Source organism: Lotus japonicus, chromosome 1, assembly GCF_012489685.1.
Source record: "Lotus japonicus ecotype B-129 chromosome 1, LjGifu_v1.2".
In the NCBI taxonomy this organism is placed as follows: Eukaryota; Viridiplantae; Streptophyta; class Magnoliopsida; order Fabales; family Fabaceae; genus Lotus; species Lotus japonicus.
The window spans coordinates 84,995,602-85,018,465 of record NC_080041.1 but is presented as its reverse complement, the minus strand read 5'-3'; the positions used below and the strand labels follow the sequence as shown (position 1 = coordinate 85,018,465).

The 22,864-nt window shown below is 36.7% G+C and overlaps 3 protein-coding genes across 4 annotated transcripts; 2 read left to right on the top strand and 1 right to left on the bottom strand.

Moving 5' to 3' along the window:
* The first annotated feature begins 854 nt into the window (after window positions 1–854).
* Window positions 855–1,570, top strand: LOC130725404 (copper transporter 5.1-like). The gene has a single exon (XM_057576640.1). It carries the CDS (start codon window positions 940–942, stop codon window positions 1,369–1,371), a length of 432 nt encoding a protein of 143 aa, XP_057432623.1. The 5' UTR covers window positions 855–939; the 3' UTR covers window positions 1,372–1,570.
* Window positions 1,571–7,812: 6,242 nt separating this feature from the next.
* LOC130725382 (serine/threonine-protein kinase RIPK-like) lies at window positions 7,813–10,507 on the bottom strand. Of its 2 annotated transcripts, none has more exons than XM_057576622.1 (5): window positions 9,945–10,507; window positions 9,600–9,735; window positions 9,358–9,497; window positions 8,723–8,849; window positions 7,813–8,412 (listed from the first exon to the last, which is right to left on the bottom strand). In XM_057576622.1, exons 1-5 carry the CDS (start codon window positions 10,332–10,334, stop codon window positions 8,051–8,053), a joined length of 1,155 nt encoding a protein of 384 aa, XP_057432605.1. In that variant the 5' UTR covers window positions 10,335–10,507; the 3' UTR covers window positions 7,813–8,050. The 2 variants fall into 2 exon arrangements, with proteins under 2 accessions (XP_057432605.1, XP_057432609.1); XM_057576626.1 differs by having other exon boundaries at window positions 9,358–9,494; window positions 9,945–10,506.
* Window positions 10,508–17,445: 6,938 nt separating this feature from the next.
* On the top strand, window positions 17,446–19,457 carry LOC130725355 (uncharacterized). The gene is made up of 4 exons (XM_057576594.1): window positions 17,446–18,140; window positions 18,556–18,651; window positions 18,778–18,845; window positions 19,237–19,457. The coding sequence occupies exons 1-4, from the start codon at window positions 17,517–17,519 to the stop codon at window positions 19,352–19,354; spliced, it is 906 nt and encodes a 301-aa protein (XP_057432577.1). The 5' UTR covers window positions 17,446–17,516; the 3' UTR covers window positions 19,355–19,457.
* Window positions 19,458–22,864: the final 3,407 nt, after the last annotated feature.

Here is a 22,864-nt window from a genome sequence, read left to right as displayed (position 1 = left end):
GTCTTTCTCATGTGCTACTCGTTTGTAGTTTCTTTTATGGACTTGACCTTCTTTATAACCAATGTGGATGATCCCCGATTTTATCCTCTTGCGGCCCAATAAAAAATGCTCAATTTTAAAAGTGAGAAGATTTAGTGGAAGCAATTAAATTTTCTTCTTGACATTATTAATTGAAACTATACGTACCAAAATTACACATTAACGAAGGGGTTAAATATGTTTTTAGTCCCTATAAAATAAAAAATAAGAGTGAATTAATTTTATTTCATCTAAAATTTTTTTATAGCTTTTAGTCCTTAATATTTTATGAAATATGTAAAGTTAATTTATGTCGTCCATTTATATTACTGCCGATTTTTAACCGCATAAAATGAGTTAGCGGTGGTTTCAACCATCACAAAATGAACGACAGAGACTACCTTTACATATTTCACAAATGTTAGAGATTAAAAACTATGAATTTTTTTATAGCAATCAAAAACATATTTAACCCTTAAAAATGAAACTATAAAAAGAAAAATGCAATTAAGAAAAAGAAATTAGCACAATTATTAATGTTTTTTCAATGAAAGTACCAAAATAGGCCTTTTGACTCGAATGGCAATTGATACTACCGTCGTACAATTCCAAGAAGAATAGTTTCGGGATTAGCAACGATTGAAATGAGAAAAATGTACTGCAGTACTGCCAATTTGTATAACCTTCAAAATCCCATAAATACCCCTACAGACATCAAGTTTAAGACAAAAACCCAACGAACGTGGACGTAGATCTAACCACATCTAAAGGACATTTCAGTCAAAAAGGAATAATCATCACAGCGTATCAAAGACGCAAAGTACAACAATAGAAGAAGATGAACAAGGTTTCAGAATCAAACCCATTTTCCATTTCATTCACCATCATCGTTGTTCAAATTCACAAACCCTAAAATCGAAGATGATGCACATGACCTTTTACTGGGGGAAGAAGGTAACAATCCTCTTCGATTCATGGAAAACCGATTCATGGACGAGTTACATCCTGAGTCTACTCGCGTGCTTCATCATCGCTGTTTTCTACCAGGTTCTCGAGAATCGCCGCATTCGCCTCAAGCTCTTCGCCGCCGGGAAGCCGGTTCCGCTGGAGATTGAAACCCCTCTCATTCGCCGGAAGATTGTCGGAGATAAGGCGAAGGCTGGTGTGAAGGTTGGTGGATCGATTCTGTTCGGGGTGAGCTCGGCGATCGGGTATCTGCTCATGCTGGCGGTTATGTCGTTTAACGGTGGGGTGTTTGTGGCTATTGTGGTGGGGCTTGCGTTTGGGTATTTCTTCTTCAGGAGTGATGGGGAAGATTCTGTTGTGGTTGATAGTTCCTGCGCTTGTGCTTGATTGAGAAATGAGAAGCAATCATGAAGATTGGTGTTCTTCTTCCTGTAATAATTGGTTTGTCTGTATTACTATTACTGTTTTTCCATTTCTGATTTAGGGCTCTTGTTTATGGGAATTTGGGATATGGTGGTTAGGTTTGTGTGATTTTGTTTGTGTAATTATTATGATCAATATGAAATGGAAACTCTGGATTCTGAAATTGATTGGTTTTTTGTGGCGGTTTGATTTGGGGGAAAGTTCTGATAAATTGATTGAATTTGCATTTTTTTTCCTCATAATTTCAAACCCAGAAGCTACTTACTCTTGGAAGTTATAGTAGAATTGGTTGCAAATTTGCTTGAGAATTTGCTTTACATGAGTTTTTATCCATTTGCAGAATTGACCATGGCTGATTTTAATGGCGGGTAAAAAGAAACAAACAGTTGTTGCATAATAATCTGTTGAAATACTCCTTAACTCTCTCTAGTTTCTTTCTCTTCTTTGACATTAGAATTTCATCACTTCCTGAGCTGAAAGTGCCATTTTTCCCTCTTTGGGGAACAATATGAGACAGATAGTGAATTGCCTTAGAAAGCAATGAACTGCTGCTGGATGCATTAGGTAAGTGTTCTCTTTTGGCCATTGATGTGTACTGTGTCCATTAGAGAATTTTGGCACTCAATGTTAATAAAGTGGGATTTGCCTCATGTTTGAGAATGCGCAACTCCCATGATGTGAAGGACCTTCATTTGGGTTTAGTCGTTTTCAACTTAAAACCAAACATGCACTATATCGTTGGAGTTAAGAGGAGATTAGATATAGTATTTGGTGGCCAAGAAATAATATCTAAGTTAGAGCACAAGCTTAATTGCTAACATATGAGGGAGGCCCTGATCAAATGTCGTTTTCCTCTTTTTCCAGACATAATCCGCTTGGCCTTCTGTCTTTGCAAATTCATTTGGTTTGAGGGAACTTTCGCTGCGAAAGAACCAGTATCAAGACAAGTAAGAGGGAGAAAAGTACAACTTTTGGATGCAACTGAAGTGAGCTGCGAGGGAGTAAAGGTATGGACCCCAGCAAAAAAGGAAGTTGATGAGTGAAGAATCAAAACATTCATAAGTGATTTAAAAGAATCTACACCTTTTAGTCTAATGTGTGTCAAATGGAAAAGTGCTGCACCCTATACCAATGAATAATAGAGTTGTTTCAAATGAGTCCCCATCTCTAAACTCATTTGAATCACTTTCGGTTGCAGCCATCATTGCCGTAAATCTTCATCCACCATGGTCGCTTCGCCTAACTCCACGGCCACAACCATCACAACATCACTTTGTGTCATTGAAGCCAACAACCACCTATGAACCGCAGTTACCTCCTATACCACAGCCCAACTCTTCTTCTCAGCCAAGCTCTCCAACATCGTACCAACACTGTGGCTCTTGCCCAACCCAAACCTCTCGTTGTGACCATTGTCCAGTCTAGCCACCATCTTCTCTGACGTCCCAAACCACCAGGACATGGATCTCACTACCAAACTGCGTTCCCCTCATGTGCCTTCACGCACCACCGAGGATCTACCATGCATCACGACTTCCAATCACCCACAAGCGGCCATCTTCTACTATCGTGTAACAACCAATACTTGTCATCTCAAACCCGCGACGACTACCACCAACATAACCTGCGGCTACACCATTAAGAAAATCCCATCTCTGCAAACCAAACTCCTCTTCGTCGACCTCATGATCAACGACATTGACACCCAGATTTGCGAGTAGAACAAAGCCTACAAGATGCCCTACTTTGGTCGCCCCATCATCACTGAGGAGCTCAGGCTTGCCAACCACTTTCATTGTCGAAATGATATTTATAATCCTTAACATTTAATGTTACATATTCAATTATCTAACACTTACAAATAAATTCTTTTAACTTTTCAATAGGGGTAATTTAGGAAAAATAACATAACATTTTTTAAATTTGATACTATCAACTAATTTTTACTATTTTTTTCATGTGTAAATTAGATAATAAAAAATGACTTTTAAGTAAAAACAGAGAATATTTATTAAAATAGTTGCAAATCATTTATCTCAAATTCATGCCATTAATCAAATCATTTAAATTAACTAAATTTCACATAAACATTGAAACTATAACTCTTTTTTTTTTCTCCTGAAAATGAAGCTATAACAGATTACAATAGTTTTTCTTTTTTGTGAGGCAAGTTTCCTAAATCTAAATGTATCTTGACACATTGTGACACTGGTAATGTCTGAACAAAAACTTGGACACCAGAACAAATGCTTGTCCATTGTTGCATCCACTCAAATTTAAGAATTACAGTCACCACTTCTGATAACTTTTGCAGACTGCAGTACTTATTTCACCCCAAACACCATTCACTTGTTACAGTTCTCTATTTCTGACCACAGACTACATAATACATCCAGCTTCATAATTTTGAATACCGCCTTTACGACTACACATGATTTTTTTCCACTTGAATTTGATGAAAATATTACTTGTATATTTCATTCATAATACTTGACTAGACTACAATATATATATAGACTAGACTAACAAAGAGATTAAAACAAACTAAATCTATCTAAACATATCTCTATTTAAATAGATATCATGTCTGTTTAAATAGATACTAATCTAAAATACAGAAACAAATCTTAACAATATCTCTATGAGATAAGACTAATAATAAACTAAATCTTAATAGATATTCAACACTCCCCCTCAAGCTAAAGTTTACTTAAGCTTGTAACAAATCTAACCCAAGAAGAAAATTATCTTAATAGATATCCCTTAATAATGACGGTATTGACGAATCTCTGAATTGAATAACCTTTCAAACTTCTAGTAAATCCATAGCGGCAAAAGACAACTTCTCATTACTTAAAATTGAATAATCTTTCGAACTTCTGCTAGATCCATGGGCAGGCAAAAGACAACTTCACATACTTGATCTGGCTGAAATTGATACAAGATAAAAACCAATTCTTCTGAAGTGTCGTAGGGTAGCTGAGCCAGCAAACAAGGGCGAAAAACCAGCAACAATACGCCTGAAACAAAACAAGGCTGAAGCAACAACTCACCAACAACAACCACACAGAAATAAAACATACTTGAGGTCGATCGATTGATGGCTTCTAAGACAAGCAATGGTGTCAACTTTGACACAGACAACTCTCAAACATTAGAGAGTGGGTCAGCGCAACTCGCAGCTGAAGCCCTAAAACCAAAACCAATAACTCTCAACTAGAGAGTGGGTCAGCGCAACTCACAGCTGAAGCCCTAAAACCAGAAAACCAAACTGTTGGTCAATTCGCAAGTGTACGAATACCTCCGGGTTTTAAAATATCGAACCACAGGGATTGTGAGTGAGAATTGTTGATTTAAGCCTAAAGTTTGCAAGTTTCTAAAGCAATAAAATTCAGAAATTGGTTTTGGTTGTTTGTGACAAAAGATTTGCAAAAGAGCAATGTTGATAAAGTTTGTGAAAACAATTGATAGAAAATTGCCTTGGGTTGTTGATCATCTAATCCACTTTAGTTCACCTATCCTATGCATGTGACACCTTGATTTATCTCTTGTTGCTTTAACCTATGTACTTACTAGTTGATTCCTCATAAAAGTAATTCTCTCAAACTGAAAGTTATGCCCAATTCCTTGTGTACTTAAACATTCATAAGAGGTTATTAAGCATGTATATTCAGGCCAACAAAACCCTCCCCTCACTCTATGCCTAGAAGCAAGTATAGAAAGATCTATTTCAATTCATGTCCCCAAATCATAACAAACTTCCATTTGATTATAATCTAGCCTATAGAAAAGGTGCACCAAAGCTAAACATGCATAATGGAATTGAAATACAAGATTAAATCAAAAACTCATGCATAGAGATAGAATTTAACAAACTAAAACTTCATAGAATCTCCTAACCCAAAGCAAAAAAGGAAACTAGCCACTCATGGCTAGTGAATTCATACAGAAAATGTAATGGAAACCTGAGAAAAATACAAGTTGGAAGCCTCCCTTGGCCCCAAAGTTCTCCTCAGCTCTCAAACTTGATCAAAAATGAGTAAAAATGTCTAACTCTCCCAAAGAAATTGGCCTAAGCCTTATTTATAGGCAGAAAATACGAGGCAGGGCGCTCAGGCGCCAATTCAGAGCGCCTGAGCGCCAATTGCATGCCCAAAACATGCTCTCTTGAGCTAATTGGCGTCAATTCCCAGCGCCTGGGCGCCAATTCCTTGACCTTCAGGAAATTGCACTAGCGCCTAGGCGCTGGGAAGCTCGCTTGAAAAAGACTTTTTGGCTTCTGTAACTCCTCTTTCAATCCTCTTTAAGTTCTCCTTCAATTCCATGCTTGTTGGCCTTCTATTACCTTCAGTTTCTGCTCTCCAAACCTAACCAACAAGTCAAGGAAGAATCTAGAAGCTCAAAGAGCTCATTAGCACAAGAGGTCCTTCATAAAACAAAAGAAAATCATGCAAGTCCTAAACTTACTTAAAATGCAAGAAAAGTCCCTAGAAAACAACAAAATTACCAAAACAAAACAAAGACTCAAGAAAAGATAAAAATGCATGATAATGCATGAAACGCTACATGAGACTCAACAAAAAGACTCAAAGCAAAGAAAGAAATGACCCTAAAAACACTACTAAAATAGGATCATCACAAACAATCGAGACAAAACAAACGAAGGTGACACTGTCACCTTTAAAACCAAATTGCATAAAGCCAGCCAAGATCAATATAATAAGAGCATCTCGAACAATGAGACGCAAACAACAACTCAAGTCTCAAAAACCAATGCGGAACTTGAGCGTCAAAACAGAGTTAAAACTCTAAACCAAACCAAACCAAACCAAACTTGGCCAACAATGAGAGATGGCACAACACACGTCGAAACAGAGGATCCTTAAAACCAAACTTGGCTGATACACAAAGAGGACCAGCGAGAACAAAGCAGCGGAGAGAGCGGCGCAACCTGGCTGGTACACAAAGAGGACCAGCGAGAACAAAGCAGCGGAGATAGCGGCGCGTGGACTTCACACGTAGAGAGATGGGAAGCGCGTGGCTTGGAATCCGGCGGCGGTGGCTAAATGTAGTCTCTAAGATATTTAACAATATCTAACACCTCCCCTCAAGATAGATCATATATATCATATGCATAGCTTGTAACAAATACTATTAACTCGAGAAGTCGCTGCTGCCGGAGAGAGAAATTCACACAACACTTCCCCTCAAGCTAGAGCATATATATCATATCCATAGCTTGTAACAAATATAATTAACTCGAGAAATCGTTGCTGCCGGGGAGAGAAATTCACACACAAACGGAGCACACAATGCAATGCGGTAATCATAAATTGTAGAGACTTGAAATTGTCCTTCATCGCTTACTCTGGTCGAATACTTCACATGATTTATGAAAAACTGGTTTTGAGAAATCACCACAGATGTAAGGATCTTTTTTGGTTTCCACACCGAAAATTCAGCATATGAAATCACACATTCCAACCCGACAAACAAGGACAACAACCAGAGGCTCAAATAAGAGCATAAAAATAGCACCAAGCAAGACGAACAAACGTACAAGAGCAAGAGGCTCCAAGAACATAAATCCTTATAATCTCTGATTGTAGTAATCAGAGTGCAGAAACAGAAATCTGAGACGCAACTTCTTTCAATTCCAAAGCCACACATGCTTTAAATATATCTTCAATGGCTTTACTCATGTAGGGCCGGAGGAAATTTGATTCTTCTAAATCTTGAAAAACGTTAGTAACCTTAAATCCATACAGTGATATGGTGCTGCATATCATTGCAGCAACTTCATCAAGGGAATAAATAACTAGAATATTTTCCTTCTCCAACTTTTTCTTCAATTTTATTTGAAGAAGTAACAAAAGAGATAACCTGAAATCACACGATAAAGAGGAAGGGGCTCCAAAAACATCTAACAATACTCTGAATCTGGGCAAAATCGAAAACAGCGGTGAAACAGACCAAATCATCGTGACTGTGGCTGACAAGAACGCAAGAACCAAGAGAACATGGCGAACCTTTCTGTGGAAGCAGCGTCACGAATGACGGCTGGGAAGGCAGCACGTGGAAGGACGTTGATTTGATAGTGGTTGAACATTACTAGGGTTCCAAGACAAAGGGGACCATAATCAGAAAGAAACGAGGCCGTAAGAAAACAGGTAGAACTAACAAGCGGAAGCAAAGTACGAAAAATAAATCCAAGAGATTTGGAAAGTCACCATGAGGGGGGACAACCCCCCTCACAGCGGTTGCGCCAATAGGATCGCTTTGATACCAACTTGAATTTGATGAAAATATTACTTGTATATTTCATTCATAATACTTGACTAGACTAAATATATATAGACTAACAAAGAGATTAAAACAAACTAAATTTATCTAAACATATCTCTATTTAAATAGATATCATATCTGTTTAAATAGATACTAATCTAAAATAGATAAACAAATCTTAACAATATCTCTATGAGATAAGACTAATAATAAACTAAATCTTAATAGATATTCAACGTTTCCTTTAATTTTTGGTGTTACCAAAATGCAGAGGTTCATATTTATGTGCCTGGGAACACTGCAGGATGGTAATTCATCTCCTTATTAGGCAATCCTACAGCACCCCTATGACAATATCTCATTGGCCACTTTCACCAATGGCAAAATACACAAATGGTCCTATTATAACATCATCAAAGTCCTGAAGTGTCTCCAATATCCTTACCACATCATTCATAGTGGGCCTTGGAGCGGGGTGGTGGCTCAAGCATTTATAAGTCAATGCAGCAACCTTCATAGCTCCTTTCATAGGAAACTGCCATTCCAATCTTGGGTCTATGACATGCTGCAGTTTCCTTTGATCTCTCAAAAGAGGCCTTGCCCATTCCACCAGGAACCGCTCTCGGTTTGGCCGGGTCTTGTCCAGTACCCGTTTTCCGGTAAGCAATTCCAACAACACAACTCCATAGCTATACACATCACTCTTGGTAGAAAGGTGACCTGCAATGAATCTGCTTCAGATTAAAATGTACAAGTAACTAATTCATAGCATGTTTGGATCAATTTCTCTTCGACATAATCAATTATGGAATCTATAAGCTACTCACATAAGCTTCTTCTCAAAATTGATTCTGATTTTAAAATTAATTATAGAAAAACTTTCAAACATGCATAGTGTGATGTTGTTTCTAACTTGTGAGGGAAGGAGAAAAATAATTGTGTTTCTGAGAAATCAATCTAGTGACAATGCAATAGGACAAATCAAAGTTGGTGAAAAGTAGTAATTAAATAAATTGTAATCTATCTATACCTGCCATTATGTACTCAGGAGCAGCATATCCTCTTGTTCCCATTATGCATGTTGTGGTTACATGCGTGTCTTCCCCTTCAGGACCATCCTTAGCTAGCCCAAGGTCTGATAGTTTGGCTGTGTAATCCTGGATTTGGAAAAAACATACAAGAAAAAATTATGAGATCATAAACTCAATTTCTTTAAAGGTTGTCAAATTAATCTTTTTTTTTTTAAGATTTGGCTGTGTAATCTATTTTATATTAAGTTTACTCCCTAAACTTAATAAAATAGTAATAGGTCATCAATCTATTTTTTAAAGATCATAGTAGTCCTCCACCTTTATTTTTATCTGTCAAATTAATCCTTAATCAAGAATTAAGAAAGAAAAATATGACCTAAAATAAACTAAAATGAGGACCTTATTGCTCTTTTGTTAGTTTATTACCACAGTTTGGATGCGAGTTTATTGGAACTTATTGAAGCTTATCTACTAGAAAAAGAAACACTAGATAAACTATAATAAGTGTTCTTTAGTATATATCCAGTGATCCCAACGTAAATGTTAATGGTGAATTTGGGATCACTAGGAGGAGACATAGTGATCCCAACGTAAATGTTAATGGTGAATTTGGGATCACTAGGAGGAGACATACCGAATCGAGCAAGATATTGGAACTTTTGAAATCCCTGTATATTACAGGTTTATCTGCTTCATGAAGGAAGGCCAGACCCTTAGCTGCACCTAATGCAATTTTCATCCTGGTTGACCATGGTAAGGCAGCAGAGTACCCTGCTTGTATCAGAACAAAACAAAAAGAAGAAAATAATTTTGAACAATTGATTCTTCTCAAATATATATCCCTAGCTATACTTTTGAACAAGAAATGCAACATACTTTTGAACAATTGATTCTCTAAGCTTCCTCTTGGCATGTATTCATACACCAAAAGCCTGTGCTCCTCCTCACAACAGTATCCAATTAGCTTAACAAGATGTGGATGTCTCAGCTGTCCAAGGAATATAATTTCCGCCTATAAAAGAAAATATAATATATGTAAGTATTTTGTAACGGCTCTTTAAGCCCGACAACTTTCTCTGCCTTAAGCGGAGGCATCATACCCTCACCCTAAATTTTTATGTACCAGAAAAATGTTTTATTAGCTAAATTATATTCAAAGCAGTAGCATTTTCAAATTAATTTGTGAGTAAAGCAAAGCTAAGGGTGCTTCAGAAATCTAACCAGCCATTCCCTGTGACCTTGTAACCCATCCAAGTTCAATTGTTTCACAGCAACAGGCTGAGCCTTCAAACGAGGCCTGAGTTTGTTATCAACAAAACCCTTGAACACGGGTCCAAATCCGCCTTCACCGAGCACATTACTCCATGAGAAATCATGTGTTGCTTCTCTGAGCTCCTCCAGAGTGAATGTGTAAAGCTCTGAGCCAGCAAAAGAAATAGAAAGATCCTCAATGGCTTGATTAGTGCTTGAAATGCTTACATCTGAGAGACATAGCCTTTGGAAAGAACCATGTTTCAAAACCTGTTTTTCTGATTCCTGCAAAGGGAATTTGGTCTTATAACAACTTAAGATGAAGACAATAGACTTCCATGTAATCTTTTTAGAACTCATCTAGAATTATCTTACAAATAAAACACCTTCTATCTTATATCTAATGAACTATGAAGGCAACATAGAAGATGGCATAACTGGTGACACTAAAAATAAGTGAAAGCTGAGAAATTTATGCCAAATGCATTCTCCTAAGTCCTAAGTCCTAACCAACCACCTTTAGAAAATAACTCATGCTGAGATTCCTTGACTTCTCTTAAATACGGATGCCAAAATCACACTGGACAAAGTTACACTACATGCATGAATGGTTTTAAATTTTTATTTTATATTTTGTCATATTTTTTTATATTATAACTATAATTGTTGTCACATCTGCAATTAATTAGAGGGGTCAAGTGAGACTCACCTACCTGTTTGACTTCAATGTAGTTACCCTGCACTACCCTCATTCCCTCAACCCTTTACAAACATGCATATATCTTCTTCTTGTCTCTCTTGCCACCCAAAAGTCCACTTGTCTTTGTTTAGCAGTTGATGAACATTCCCGGGAAGTTGAAGAATTTGACACGATTTGCGAAGTGCTAAACAAACAATTTAATTATCAAATCTTTTGATACACATTCCGGGGTTTTTCTTTAGTCATTCAATCAATTGATATTTTTTCCAAATTTTAGTTGGTCATGCTCCTCTGGATTGCTTTTGTTAAGATGTCAATATCAAACACTGAAAACTGACAACCGGACTCTCTTCTGGATAGCTTCTAGAATTGTGATTGCTCTTGTATCTTTGTTGGTCGACTTAGAAATCGATATTCATACAATATTACTCATTAGAACCCCAATCTATATATCTATCTATCTATCTATTACTCCCTCCGTTCCCTATTATAAGTCACATTTTTTGAAAAAAATTTGTTACAAAATATAATTCACTTTCTAATATCTAGGAAGCATTAAATAATTTTTTCCAAGTTCACCCTCATATTTAATATGAAAGAGATGATAAACTTTAGAAGTATTAACTTGGAGAGAGAAAATTATAGGAAAGTAAATAAGGGTAATCTAGGAAAGTAAATCATTTTTTTTACAAATTTATTACTAGTAACTACTTTTCTTAATCTAAGAGAATTAGTTATTTGTGACTTATATATAGGAACGGAGTTGTAATTGTGAAGCGCACAATGTAACAGTAACACCTCAAATTTTCACTATTTGTCAAAGTGTCCACCTCAGCATTTTATCCTATGTGTCATTTTCTACCATTTGTAAACATTTTATCAAGGGTGCTACTGCTTGCTCTGGTACCCACAATTACAAATGAGTGTAGGTACATGAGTGACATGTACAAATAATATTAAGATACCTAAGATAAATTTATTCTGTGTTCTAATATATCCTTATTATTTTATTAATTATGTAAAGACCCCAGTTTTATTCTGTAATTACATGCTTCTTTTTATTTCAATCATTAGAGTGTTCCATCTTCATATTCTTCAAAAATCATTACAGAACCATCACACTAATCTCACTCAAGTTCAATTTCTCAATCTTGTCCTTTGCTCCCAGTCAAAACAAAACTGAGCAACGTTCAAACCAAAATCCGATAAACAAGAATCTATTAAAACCCAAAAGCTCTCAATAGAACCCTAAAGCTTCAACCATTCAAACCCAAAAACCCACAATTCAAAACCAGAATCAGTAGGAAACAGACGTAAAGGAAGATGGAGCAGATGCAATAGCTTCTAAGCATGGAGATGCCACGTCAGACTACCCATGCTTATGCGAGGAGAGGTAGGGTTGTGGAGGCAAGAATTGATGTTGATTTTGCAGATTGGGAATGGAAGATGAGGGAGATATGAAATCGCAAGGGTTATTTCTGCAAGTGTAGGTTTCAGATGTCTGTTTGGGGAAGAGACAGAAAACCTAAATACTTAGATGTTTTGGGGCTAAAATGCATTTTACATCATAAGTTTCAGGGTTTTTCTATAATTAAATTAAGTTTTATTTCTTAATATTAATAATAATAAATATTACAGATGTAGTTAGTTGAGTGGTCCAAATCATTCATGTACCATACCCAAAAAAATACTTTGGGCACCAGAGAATTTGCCTTCAATATATACCTGAAGAACCTCAATAATAAATGGTTTCGGACAAGACTATTAGACAAGCATTAAAGTGAAACTTGTAAGGTATAATTGGTTGGAAAAAAAATTGTTACTATAAAATAATCAAGTGTAATTTAATTCCCTTTAATACATGATAAAACAAAACGAAAACACAAACTCATAAACTAATGTACAATCCTTGGAGTAATGAGAAACCATATTACCTCTTCCCGGTTCCAGAAACAAGATCACCATTCGCAAGGTAATGCTTGCTTAGTTACTTCTTATAAGTTTAGTATGTTTTTAACTAATATCTCTAATGTATTATTTTCTTCTCAATCATTCTCGATCTTAATTCTATAAAAGAAGTGATGTAAAACCTAATATTACTTCACTTTAATTTCAAAAAAAAAATACTTCACCTTGCTAATTAATTGGTTGACATCCTATGGCTATTAAGTTTTTGCTGAATTATTATGAATCTCTATACTGGGTAAGTCAGCACAAGGATACTATTTAAAAATCACAATTAGTTATCTTATCTGTTATTGTTTAATGTGGAAAGAATGTGTGCCTTGCTCTTGAGTAAAAGTTATGAAAAACAATAAAATGGTAATAAAAGAAAGATGAGGCTCGAAACATAAATCGTGCGCCATAATAGGGTGTGATGAATTACAAATCGTGACTGGACTGTCGTCTATTCTTTCTAAAACATCTCGGTAGTGATTGATTTGATAAATCAATCATTTATCATGGAACGAGGTGAATTTTAGCCCAAATACGCATGCAAAAGCATGAAGGTGTTATTTCATCTAAATAAATGAGCATAGGGTAAATACAAACATATTTAAATACTAAGAATTTCCTTGGCAAGTGAACAACCAAAATGATAAGTATTTTTGGTAGGTATGGCCGATCTCTTTCAACTCAAAAACTTGATGAGAATGTAATTGGCTTGGATTCAACCGTGAATGATTTCTTTGCAAGTACTTCATTTTTTTTATAGATTCCACTGTACGAGCTCATTCATTCTAACAAAGAAATGAGTGAATGGTAGAGCAGATACCAAAAAGACACTTCAAATGTAAATAAAAGTATTTATTAGCAATGATAAGTACTGTGATAGATATTCAAAGACACATATTTTTTAGTCTAATGCAATTTATCACCCGCGCAACGCGTGGGTCTTAGTCTAGTTGAACCATTAAGTGTTGTTCTTCATGCTCGGCGTGGTGTATGTAGGTTGAACGCTCAAGTGGCTTTAGTAATGTTCATGTTCACGTTGGAGCTTGGCGGAGAACGGTGAGGTGTACTGCAAAAGACACTTTGGTGCTCAAGTCAACTTCTATATCAAAAACCAATAATGCCTATATAAATGAATGATCATATAACTTGTATTTATAGACATAGTAAAACCTGTAATTGAAGCACCGACTTGAGTAACATTTGCAATTGTTTAGTAATTGTGCTGATTTTATTCCGTTCGGCTAACTGTTGTATGAGGTAAGTCTCACTTTGGTCGTTTTGACTGATCAATATAGTGTTCACTCACTTGTGAAACCTTCTTACAGGTCAGGATGATGTTAGACCTTGTGGGCATTTAGACAGCCAAAACAAAAGTATCTGTACTTTGATTTAGAAATAGAGTAAGATTACAAATGTAGTAAATACAAGCAATGACAATAAAAAGGTAAAATGTATTGATATTATTGAAAGTAGAAAGAAAAAAGGGAAGATTGCCTTCGCTAAAGGTCAAAGAGGAAGGGTGAACAAATCAATCTAACCATCAACCACTTCCATCCCTCATGGAAAATATGCCAAAATTATACACAAGTTGTGGTTAGGCAAATCGTTGCATCATCCTTTGACAAATGAACTTCCCTTTCCAAGTGTTCTAGGATCATACACAAGTTTAACACACTAGACAATAGATGATTTAACAATAATGTAAACCAGCACTCATGTCTGCTTGAAAGGCACCCTAGCTTTAAAATACTCAAGTCATGAGCAGCCTGCAGAGTTGGAGCAGACAAGTTGAACTTAGAGCAAGTTTGAATTGGTTTTGAGTTTTTCAAAATCAATTATTTGAATTCAGAAGCTACTTCCATAAACCTTTCTCCAAAATTGATTATGATTTTCAAATCAGTTATAGAAGGAATCATTTCGGGACTTGATTATCACATCATAAGAATGACACAAAATTAAATGAGATATGAGTTCCGTAAAAAAACAATTTAAATAAAATAAATAGTTGCTACGAAAAATGTGATTCAAGAGTAGCATCAATCTTGCAAGAATTGAACTGTTCCTTATCTAGTTTTCGTGCAAAACAAAATTTACCTACTTCAGTTGCAAGTTGCAAGCACTAATGGTATTTAGTAGAAAACTCTGAAACGTGACCAGGTTTCCAGCCTCCTCCAACTATACGATCACTTAACGTGCTTAAAAAAAGTCTATGGAGGTCGTTATCTCATGAACGTATGAAATGAGGTATATACAAAGGGCTTGTAGCAGTAGGTGATGTCAAAAGTTGAAACCAAACATTGGTTTTAGTCTATAGTTCTTACCAAACGTTTCTTAGGTAAGGGATAAGGAGTAAAAAATATAAAATCTAGCTAGTGCGCCACCCAAGTAGGCAAGAAAGTGTGCATGCTATTAGAACGTCGACCTACATCGGATTGAGACAATTTATATTTGCCCTGCACCCAATTTTAATTTAATAATGATCGAGTCAATTTATAGACTTTAACTAAGTCATAAACTTGAAATACCTTAGACCTTGTACAAGCCTAATTATGAGTGGACAAAAATTTAGGGGTGACAAAATTGGCCAACATGTCCCACATGAATGTTAATCAATAATGTTACTTACACACTTCTTTTTAAGGTGGAAAAGGTGGAATGATGAGAGAGATAGGAAGAAAAGAAAAAGTAAAAGAGAAAAAGTATGAGATGTGATAGATGATAAGAGGAAAGAGATAAAAACAAAAATAGGTGGAAATGAAGTGTTTAAAACATGAGGTGTGTATATATCATTGTTGGGATGTTAATATTAAGAAAAAATTTATTGGCGGGTTGTTCCATGAGTTGGGCCACTAAAGCCCGAAAAACAAAAAACAAATTAAATTTTCATTTTTTTAACAAAGAGGGATGGCTCGGTGGTTGGCACATCCCGCCATGATGTTGCCCCTCCGGGTTGGTGGGTTAAATCACCAATCTACCCGCCCTCCTAATGGGTTAAGTGGGTTGATCCGTTGGGTTGAACTCACTTTGTTATACCTACGCAAAAACTTATTTGAGAAAGAAAAAGGAGAGAACCAATACATCATTTTATTGTATTTAATCATATTTTTTACACAATATAGTGTGCAAAGATATTAAAATTCTTACGGAAAAAGATTGTTCGAATTGAGTTGATCATATTCTTTTTTCTAAATGAGCACATTGCATCCTTAATGTTTATACGACGTTGAAAATTTTAACTGGGGATGGTGATGTGACATCCACATGTTCTTGAGAGGATGGTGATGGGGATGTGGAATCCACATTCTTCTTCTGTCTATGTCTACCATTTCCCTAACCTCAAAACCACCATGGGCGACATACCTCCAAGTCTCCAACCATTTTCACCATGATCTACGACAACCCTAATCCAGCCACTGTCCTCCCCACACAACCACCTCCTTCTTCTTCCTCTAAACCAACAGCCATGGGACCAAAATACATGCACGTTAATCACTACCAAAGTTGTCATGCTAGAATGTGTAAATCACTGGTGATAGACCATATCCACACTCTAAACAAGACAATCATGAAAATGAGGATTCTTTCGCACGACACTTAACCACTAAATTCGACCATTCTAAACCCCAATACTTCATCCCTAAACCTTATTCCCCTAATCTAAAACCATCAATAAAATCAAAATGAAGAACCGCCAAGTTCCCCTATTGAACCACACTAACAACAATCTCTCTTTTTTTAGCATGACACCCTCAATGAAAAATTTGAAGGACTATTTCTACATATTTAACATTTTGAAGGACTAAAATGAATGAAATTTTTTACAGTGACCAATTAATATTATTTTCCTCCTATTTCACATGGACTAAAAACATATTTGACCCAAACTAAATGATTTTGATCACGTTCTTATACTAAAATTACTAGATGCAATTAGCGTGGGAAAAAGGTCTTTCTCCTCTCTGGATTGAGAGTGATTCGTTGTTAGTTGTTTCAGCTCTAAATCAACCTTGTCCACCCCAACACTCTTGTGCTGCAATGGTCCACTCAATCCAAGAGTTGTTGAAGAAGAACTGGGTGGTTAAGGTTACCCATTTGAAGCGGGAAGGAAATCAGGTTGCTGACGTCCTCGCCGGTTTAGCTCATGGTGACAGCCATGGCACAGTCTTTCTGAATGAGCCTCCTTCTGAGTGCTCAACGACTCTCTTTGCAGATGCTAGTGGAACCAGGTTCCCTAGGGGCTTTGGTAGTTAGTCTGAGCTTTAAGCCCGCCATGTAACCAATTTTTTTTTACTAGATGCGTGTTTCATAAATTGACTTATATTTTATTGGAAGAGTTATTAAAATTAGTAAAAAAAACTATTACAATTTAAATATAAAAAAACATGTTAATAAGTTAAAATCTATTAATTATGAATTATATTGAAATTTAATGTAATTATATTCAAATATTTTTTTCCAAATGCAACCAAAAAAAATATTCAATTATTTTATTACTTACTATTCATTCATAAAAATAACAAAATAATAGAAACCATTATAGTACTATACACATGTACACTCTCCGGTCACTATTATAAGAAAAAATAAGTTTTTAAATTTATTCAATAAATGAAATATCTATTTTATAATAATGACTAAATACATCATTTATTTAATAAATCTAAAATTTTATTTTTTTCTTATAATAGTAACAAGAGGGTGTACGCATAAAAAAAAAAATACTATACACATGTAATTATTTTATTGACTTTCCAAAAGTATCTCTATTATTTTCTTCCTTTTTTCAACACAACAGAATCTTTATGACCTTCTCCTACCAAGTTGACTTATACATACACACACACACTCTTTCTCAATTTCTTCAATCAAACTTCTCCACAACAACCATGCTTCCCTCGTTCGTCAGCTTCGCCGCCCTCTACAGCAGCTACCTCCGCCGCTGCTTCACCGGAGCCGGCCTCACCTCCCAATCCATCCCCATCGACGACGAAACCACCGTCCACTATTGGTCGCCCAAAATCGAAAACCCCCAAAAGCCCTCCCTCCTCCTGATCCACGGATTCGGCCCCATGGCGATCTGGCAATGGCGCCAACAGGTCCAATTCCTCGCTCCTCACTTCAATATCTACGTCCCTGACCTCGTCTTCTTCGGCGGATCCACCACCACCTCCGCCGAGAGGAGCGAGCGGTTTCAGGCCGCCACGGTGGGGAAGCTGGTTGAAAAGCTAGGGTTGAAGAGGTTTCATGTGGTGGGGACTAGCTATGGTGGATTCGTGGCGTACCATTTGGCGGAGATGTTGGGGGAGAGGGTGGAGAAGGTGGTGATTGCGAGTTCTGGGGTGAACATGAAGAAGAGTGATAACGCGGCGTTGTTGCAGAGGGCGGAGTTGGAGAAGATTGAGGATCTCATGTTGCCGGTGACGCCGCAACAGTTAAGGAAATTGATGACCCTGGCGGTTTCTAAGCGTGTTCAGTTTGTGCCTGATTTTTTCTTGAAGGACTACTTGAATGTAAGTTTCGAGTGTTTATTGTCGTAAGCGCTTATTCGAATTCGTAAACTAAATTTGAAGAACTTATGAAAAACAAAAAGCTCAAAATGACTTTGACGTAGTACATAAGCTCTATCAAACATGCATAGCTTTATCAAACATGCTATATAAGATAACATCAAATAAACTCTTTCAAATAGTTTGGATGAATGTTACGTGCATATTTGATGCTACCTTTGTAAGGGTTAGATTTGATTTTTGAGTCAGAATCATTGCATGTGCAGAAATCATTCTACATTTTACTATTGATTCTAAACTCAAAATAAATTATGAGGACAAAGTTATGTTACATTGTTACCTGCTTTTAGATTTCAGAATTGATAGAACTTAGAGAAAAGGTAATGTACAATTCGTTCACTAATTGATGATTGTACAGAAATTATACAAGGAGAATAGGAAGGAAAAGATGGAGCTTCTAAAAGCCATATCACTTGGAAGGGAAGATACTTCAAACCTTTCATCTCTTCAACAGGTGAGAGTGTGCATCCATATAGTTGCATGAATTAACACATCCTATGCACATTATTATTAAATTTACTAAAATATGATAATTCGATTGTTATACTTATGTGGTTGATTTGTGTTATTCAATACTCAGGAGGTTCTCATAGTCTGGGGGGAAAATGATCGGATATTTCCCGTGCAGATGGCCCATGAATTGAAAGAGTATGTATCCAAATCCTAATAGAACATATTTCGATTAAAAAAATTATAAATGCTATTTTTTTCTATATATGTTCTTTTCATTCAACCGTGACATGTTCTAATTGGCTAATTCTAGCAATAATTTGGGGTGGGGACCTTGGGGTCATTTTCTTTTGGTGTTGTGTATTAGTCCTACTCCATTTCTGGACTAAAGTGATGATACATGTATTACCAATAATACATATATTTTAATATACTATTTTTTAATCTTTTTCTTTTGATCATATCACGTTATATATTTCATTTATATGGCATCTCATTTTATCTCTTTAATAGTCTCTATCCATTAGGTGTACACAATCTTTATTGTTTGGACTAATATGAATGTTGCATTGTAATTAACGAATTGCAGGGCAATCAGCCAGAAGGCAAGACTGGAATTGATTAAGGACGCATCCCATGTGCCTCAACTTGAAAAGCCAGTAGAATTCAACAATATAATCCTCAATTTCTTAAATGCGTCTTCTTAAATATTTGTCTTCGTGTATACTTTAAGAGCATATTTCGTCTATATAATTATTATTATTATTCGGTCATTTCAATAATAATAATAAAATTTAATTGTTTGGTTCAGAGGTTATTTTGCTTGTTAATTAGTATATTTTATTAAACATGGTCCTTTCAAGTGGTTGTGGTTGTTCACTGTGTTGAATATGTAGCAATGGAAGGAATAATCAATAATGTTTGAGTATATACCATTTAAAAGTAATTTGTCGCTTGTAGAGTCTTGTTTGGTGAGATTAGATTCAGTTCCTGTTTTTGTTTAAATAATTAAAAAATAATTTATGAAAATAAATTGGTTAAAAAATCATTTACCTCAAACCTCAATGGTGTTGATTTTAGTCGCATTGGATGGCGCCTCAAATAGGGCTCCACATGTGATTTCTAGAAAAAGAACATGCCACCTAGTTATTTGCTAGTGAATGTGAGTTGGTGAGTTGGTGAATTAGTTAGGTATTGGTGAGTTATTTAATGTGGGACTTTGAGTGAATAATTAATGAAGTTAAATGGGTCTGAATGTTATCCAGGTGAATTAGTTAGGTATTGGTGAGTTATTTAATGTGGGACTTTGAGTGAATAATTAATGAAGTTAAATGGGTCTGAATGTTATCCAGGTGGGACGATCTACAAAATGTTTGTAGTGTGTCGGATGGTAAGAGCATCTCCAATGCAAGGTTTTTAGTTCTTATTTATTAGCTAAGAACTGAGTTTTTAATCATTGAAGGGGATGACATGGAGTTCTTAATTCTTAAAAATAAAAACTAGGTTTTTATATAAGGAGTTTTGCTTTTTGAGTTCTTAGTATTGAAAATTGTTTTTTCTCTCTCATCCAAATTACTTTATTATTTTATGAGCTTATTTTATTACTTTATGAAAATAAAAAGTATAAATAATGTGGTTGGTTGGACCAAATGAATAGTGCTAAGAACTATGAACTAAGAACTAAGAACTCATGGTTGGAGCAAAATTGCTAGAGAGTTGCTTAAGCACATGTGACAGTACGGACCTACATGAATAGGGCTAAGAACTAAGAATTAAGAGCTAGCATTGGAGATGCTCTAAGGCGAAACTCCGTTGATATGAGGTAGTGAGGCACCACATTGTCGGTAAACATGAGTTTTGTAGGGTGTTAGAGGTGCAACTTGAAAAGTCATGAGTGACGTCGGTAATAGAGGGCTACATGTGAAAATAAGAAGCGACTAAATTCAAACGTCACGTGAATGCACGAAGAGCATGAAATGAGAGGATGTACGTGCATTGGTAAGCCTAGTGGCGCTGAGACACTTTGAGCCTATATATCGCAACGTCTGAGTGCAACACTAAAAACCCTACTCTCCTCGAGCTCATTATTCTCTCAAATTTCTTCATGATGCTACTTGTAAGCTTTCTTTCACACCCCTCTACTCCCAAGTGAAGAATGGACCCTTGAAGCGCATGTCAGAGAAAGCACAATTCAGTAAGCAATCTCAAAACTTGCTTATAGATGACAGATTCGGAAGGCCTCCACTCACTTTCTTGTTTATGTGAGCATAAGAAGTAAAATCTCCCATAATAATCCAAAGATCAACAGAGGAAGAGCTTCGACAACTCCCTTCTGAGCATGTTACTGTTTACATGGGTTTTTGGTAAACAAATATCCTCTTAGTTCGACTAAAGGAAGTTTAGATTCAGGGCCCTTTTGAGAAAACGCTTTGCCAAAGTGTTGTGTGTGTGTAAGTGCTTTTTCGACACAAACGAGTTGGTTCAAACAGAACTGAATTTCATTAAGCACAGGTTAATTACAAAGAAATCACATACATCGAAATAAAACAAAAGCTACAAGAGGTGAGGATCTCGACAGGAAAATGCATAAAGGAACTGGGAATTAACAAGCTAAATACAAGAAAACTAAAGTGCTGGTTCTGCAACATACTCCTCCATCATCACGTTTTGCTCCTTGAGTCTCATTGATGCGGACATTTGGAGCTTTTTGGTGAATTTTCAGAGTTTGAGTTGGGAACCCCTTCTTTTGCTGCTGCTTCCTCTATTTATAGTGTTCTTTCTTCCCACGTTCTTGGCGGTTTTTCTTGAATGCATGATGGCTTCGTGGGTTTTGAATTTTGGCGCCTTACCCCACGTTTAGCCGGTGGTCTTCGCTCACGTGACTCTATTGCCACGTGGGTGGTCCTGAGTCGTGGGTAACCGTTGCTATTCGTGGCATCGTGGGTATATGCACGTGCTTGTAGTTGCTCGTTGCTCGGTAACTGCCTCTTCTGTTAAGATGATCGAGAATCCTTCATCTGCTGAGTTTGTCGAGATATAGCTCTCACTAACTTGACTTTGAGGGACACCATGTGCTGAGTTGCCGGTTTCGCCATAACCCTTTCTGTCGAGAACGCACCTTTGCACCATGATGTCGAGAATCGTAGTATTCATAATTTTAGCTTAACAGTTTCCCCCCAAGAATGTTGGTTGTCGACTGCTTTAGCTTGAAGACACCAAGCATTTTTTATCGCACCCGTTCAATTTCAACGATTCAAATACTTTGTGCTTTTGACCGTTCGATCCTCAAGTCCAATCGATAGCCAGAACGTCTGCTGTCTTTCCACTAGCTGACAGTTATAGCCTTTTTAGGGCCATGATTTCATCTAGGTCAGAAAGTTGAGAGGTGACATGAGTTAACTAATAAAATAATCACCTGGACCCCAAACTTTTATAAATTACTGCTCAATGCGGCCTGGGTTCTGTTTGCCCTTCTGCTTATAAATACCCTATTGGTGGTCCTCGTCCGAACTTTACTCTTTTCCTAAACCTTCAGCTTCTTTCCCCAAAGTTCTCACTTCGTCTTCTTCCATTTTTCCTGGAATACCTACCGTTTCCTTCAATGGCTTCCAATCCTGAGCAAACCATTCCGTTGGCTACTGAGCTTAAGCTGGATGAATCCAAGCGCGTGGCAATCCCGGAACCTCCCAACGAAGCAGAGAAGAGAGCTATCTGGAAATCCCAGGTACTCATTCCTTTCTCTGTTAATGGTACTTTACGCGCCATTTTGGGTCCTTTGAAAGTAGTGAAGCATGATAGGCCCAATAGTCTTCCTGAAGAACATGAGTCATTTCACCCTAGTGCTAGGGGAGAGGAGCTTATTTTGGCATTCCAGCCCTCTTACCGTATGCCATTTCTTGCCGACCCAAAACGAGCCTTTCGTTCAGCTCCTCCTAACCCCTCTGCTAACGACAAAGCCTACCTGAAATGGTTAGATAGGGTTGAGGAAGACAAGAGGCAACACTGGAAGGATGTCGGGATTTTAGACTTGATTCAGTTGTCGAGATCGCAAATCTCGTATAACCCTGCTATGTTACTGAGTGCACTTTATTTTTGGGAGAGGTCTACTAATTGCCTCCACGTCCCCTTTGGTATGATTACTCCCACCCTCTTGGACGTTGCTGCCATTACTGGATTATGGCCCATTGGTGACGATTATCACTCTGCATCTGCAGCTG